The 4,494-nt window shown below is 48.9% G+C and overlaps 1 protein-coding gene across 1 annotated transcript; it reads left to right on the plus strand.

Moving 5' to 3' along the window:
• The first annotated feature begins 324 nt into the window (after positions 1–324).
• Positions 325–4,169, plus strand: LOC308615935 (BRD4-interacting chromatin-remodeling complex-associated protein-like). The gene is made up of 2 exons (XM_081231818.1): positions 325–3,011; positions 3,116–4,169. The coding sequence occupies exons 1-2, from the start codon at positions 560–562 to the stop codon at positions 3,904–3,906; spliced, it is 3,243 nt and encodes a 1,080-aa protein (XP_081087944.1). The 5' UTR covers positions 325–559; the 3' UTR covers positions 3,907–4,169.
• The last annotated feature ends 325 nt before the right edge of the window (positions 4,170–4,494 follow it).

Genomic DNA, 4,494 nt, shown 5'->3' on the forward strand with positions numbered 1-4,494 from the left:
TAGATAACCTATCAAGGACCCTACTGTTATAGCACAGGGAACTATAGTCAATATTTTGTAATAACCTGTAATGAAAAAGAATATGAAAAAGAATATATATATATATATATATATATATATATATATATATACACACACATATATGTAATCACTGAATCACTTTCACTTTGCTGGACACTTGAAACTAACACGACATTGTAAATCAACCATACTATACTTCAATAAAAATTTTAAATGATTGAGGCACAGGAAATAGAGGAAAAAGAAAAAAAAAGATATCCGGGATTGTGGGGCGAGAACCGAAGTTTGGAGGTAGACGAGCAGGCGAGCGGTTTGCCCGGGCGCAGAGCATGAAGGCCGGGCGGGCGCGGGGAGCGGGCGCCCGCCGCCCGGCGCGGGGGTGAGCAAGAGAGAGAGCGGAGCGCGTGTGGCCGGCGCCGCTCGGCCGGGAGCTCCCGCGCCCGCGCCCCGCGCCCCGCGCCCGCCGCCGCCGCCGCCGCCCCTGGTGCGATGGCGCAGAAACCCCGTTGACAAGGCACTGTTTTTTCATGACGTTGTCATGGATGATGATGATGACTCGTGTCTCCTTGATCTTACTGGAGACCCCCAGACATTGAACTATTTTCTACATGGACCTAGTAATAAATCGAGCAATGAGGACTTGACTAATGCAGGATATTCTGCAGCCAATTCAAATTCAATTTTCGCCAACTCTAGTAATGCTGATCCTAAGTCATCCCTCAAAGCTGTAAGCAGCCAGCTTGGAGAAGGGCCCAGTGATGGACTGCCACTTTCAAGTAGCCTTCAGTTTCTTGAAGATGAACTTGAGTCTTCTCCTCTTCCTGATCTCAGTGAGGACCAACCTTTCGACATTCTTCAGAAATCCTTGCAGGAGGCCAATATCACTGAACAGACATTGGCAGAAGAGGCATATCTGGACGCCAGTATAGGTTCAAGCCAACAGTTTGCACAAGCTCAGCTTCATCCCTCTTCATCAGCATCCTTTACTCAGGCTTCTAATATTTCTAATTACTCAGGTCAGACGCTGCAGCCTATAGGGGTGACTCATGTGCCTGTTGGCACATCGTTTGCAAGCAATACAGTGGGTGTGCACCATGGCTTTATGCACCATGTGGGGATCAGTGTGCCCAGCCAGCATTTGTCTAATAACAGTCAGATTAGTGGTTCTGGTCAAATACAGTTAATTGGGTCATTTGGTAATCAACCTTCCATGATGACTATTAATAACCTAGATGGATCTCAAATCATATTGAAGGGTAGTGGGCAACAAGCCCCATCAAATGTGAGTGGAGGGCTTCTGGTTCACAGACAGACTCCTAATGGCAACTCCTTGTTTGGGAACTCCAGTTCCAGTCCAGTAGCACAGCCTGTTACCGTTCCATTTAATAGCACAAATTTCCAAACATCTTTACCTGTGCATAACATCATCATACAAAGGGGTCTTGCACCAAATTCAAATAAAGTCCCAATTAATATCCAGCCAAAGCCTATCCAAATGGGTCAGCAAAACACATACAATGTGAACAATTTGGGAATACAGCAGCACCATGTTCAGCCAGGGATCTCGTTTGCCTCTGCGAGCTCACCCCAGGGCTCAGTGGTTGGTCCGCACATGTCGGTGAACATTGTAAACCAACAGAACACAAGGAAGCCGGTCACCTCGCAGGCCGTGAGCAGCGCTGGGGGCAGTATTGTTATTCATTCTCCCATGGGCCAGCCTCACACACCCCAGAGTCAGTTCCTCATACCTACAAGCCTTTCCATCAGTTCCAACTCGGTACACCACGTCCAGACCATAAATGGGCAACTTCTTCAGACTCAACCCTCTCAGCTCATTTCTGGCCAAGTGACCTCAGAGCATGTCATGTTGAACAGAAACTCTTCCAACATGCTCAGGACCAACCAACCATATTCTGGACAGATGCTGAACAACCAGAATACCGCCGTCCAGTTAGTGTCTGGGCAGACGTTCGCCACCTCTGGAAGTCCAGTGATAGTCAATCATGCCTCTCCTCAGATCGTTGGTGGGCAGATGCCCTTGCAGCAGGCATCGCCAACCGTCTTGCACCTGTCCCCTGGGCAGAGCAGCATCTCCCAAGGAAGACCTGGCTTTGCCGCCATGCCCTCGGTGACAAGCATGTCAGGACCTAGTCGGTTCCCTGTTGTCAGCTCATCCAGCACTGCCCATCCTAGTCTTGGGGCTGCAGTTCAGTCTGGTGCATCAGGATCAAACTTTACGGGAGATCAGCTGACCCAGCCAAACAGGACTCCAGTACCGGTCAGTGTGTCTCATCGTCTTCCAGTTCCTTCTTCCAAATCTACTAGCACCTTCAGTAACACACCTGGAGCAGGAAGCCAGCAACAGTTCTTCTGTCAGGCTCCGAAAAAAAGTTTGAATCAGACTTCCCCCATTTCTGCTTCCAAGACTGCAGATGGCCTGAGGCAAGCGCCCATCCCAGGCCTCTTGAGCACCGCACTGCCAGGACAGGATTCTGGAAGCAAAGTTATACCGGTGTCCTTAGGAACCACACAACCACAGCAGGAAAAAGTCGTTGGATCATCTCCTGGCCAGCCAGCTGTGCAGGTGGATAGTCATTCGGGAGGACAAAAGAGGCCTGCTGCAAAACAGCTAACTAAAGGAGCTTTCATTCTCCAGCAGTTACAGAGGGACCAAACCCACACGGTGATACCTGATAAAAGTCAGTTCCGATCACTCAGTGACGCAGTGCAAAGGCTGCTCTCCTACCATGTGTGCCAGGGCTCCATGCCCACAGAGGAAGACCTGAGGAAAGTTGACAATGAATTTGAAACAGTTGCCACTCAGCTCCTAAAAAGGACTCAAGCCATGCTTAACAAGTACAGATGCCTGCTCCTGGAAGATGCCATGCGGATCAATCCCTCTGCTGAGATGGTGATGATCGACAGAATGTTCAACCAAGAGGAAAGAGCTTCTCTGTCCCGGGACAAGCATCTGGCACTTGTAGACCCCGGTAAGAAACGCCAGAGTAAAAGCAGAGGAGAGCTCCCGCCAGGGTTCAGGGACTATGGCTTTGCGGAGACTGTCTGAAGTGACCTTGGAGTATGAAACCTGAAGAGGGCTTTCAGGCTGATTTCTGTTGTTCCTTCAAACTTGATAATAAAGCTGCTCATGAGACACAGTTTGGCAGGAGTGACCAGCATGGCAGTAAAACAACCAGTTCTGTGCATCTGACGGCCAAGGCCCAGAGCAGAGACAGAGCCAAACCAGGCATGACAGAACCAACGAATCATGACCAGTTTCATCTAGTGCCTAATCACATCGTGGTCTCCGCAGAAGGAAACGTTGCTAAAAAAACCGAATGCCTCGGCAGAGCACTGAAATTTGACAAAATGGGCTCAGTTCAGTACCGGAGTGCATCTGAAGAGAAAACCAGCCGAAAAGACTCCGTGAAAGGCAGCGAGTGCTCTCCCGGCCCTGAGGGGCACCGGAAAAACTCGTCCAGACCAGATCACGGTCCTGAGAGCAAACTCTCAAGCCTCCTAGTAGATTCGCACCTGGAGATGACGTGTAATAGCTCCTTCCAGGACAAGACTCTGCGGAATTCTCCAAAGAATGAAGTTTTACACACAGACATCATGAAAGGGTCAGCCGAGCCCCAGCCTGATCTCCAGCTCACTAAGAGTTTAGAAACAACATTTAAGAACATCTTGGAACTCAAAAAGGCGGGGCGGCAGCCCCAGAGTGACCCCACGGTTAGCGGCTCTGTTGAGTTAGATTTCCCCAACTTTTCTCCAATGGCTTCGCAGGAAAACTGCCTGGAAAAGTTCATCCCGGACCACAGTGAAGGCATTGTAGAAACTGACTCCATTTTAGAAGCAGCTGTAAATAGTATCCTAGAGTGTTAATAGCCGCAGTCCTCCCCAACCTGCCCCACGAGACCCCGCCCCGGACAAGTTACATTCTTTCCTGGCAAAAGCAGTGGAAATGGTCTCCTGTCTCCAGCCTGCTTGATCTTTCATCACAGCTTATTCTTTCTAATCTCAGTCCCATTCTTTGTTTAAGAGCAATACTCGTCGTGGTTACAGGGAGATCCTTTAGTAAAACTGATCCTTGTTAGAAAGCAGTCTGATAGGCCCTACACATTTCAAGTGTTTTGAAAGTGCTTATAGTCATTTTTTTGTTTGTTTTTGTTCATTTGTTTTATTTTTTTTAAACACTGTAACTCAATGGGATCACAGTACCCTAGGCCCTGGGTAAAATTCTGACAATCATAAGTCATTTGAAAAGAACAGACTTATTAAAGAAAATCGAACAGGACTGATAGAAGATACTTTTTAAAGAATATCCCACTGCATCTCCAAATTTTGGCTTTGGGGGGGTCTTGGGGTGTCATGGGCCGGGAGACCACATGGCTCTCCCCTTGGCCGTCTCTGAGCAGTTAGTCCTGGCTGCTCTGCCAGGACCCACGGCCCTGGCGTGAGCCCCTATAGCGC

This window comes from Mesoplodon bidens (assembly GCF_964165515.1).
Source record: "Mesoplodon bidens genome assembly, chromosome: 4".
Lineage (NCBI taxonomy): Eukaryota > Metazoa > Chordata > Mammalia > Artiodactyla > Ziphiidae > Mesoplodon > Mesoplodon bidens.

Excerpts from the sequence above, each read along its gene's own strand:
- LOC308615935 (XM_081231818.1), top strand. The coding sequence starts at position 560 with ATGGATGATGATGATGACTCGTGTCTCCTTGATCTTACTGGAGACCCC. Across the intron at positions 3,012-3,115 it reads TCTGGCACTTGTAGACCCCG|AGGGCTTTCAGGCTGATTTC; the intron begins GTAAGAAACGCC and ends TGAAACCTGAAG.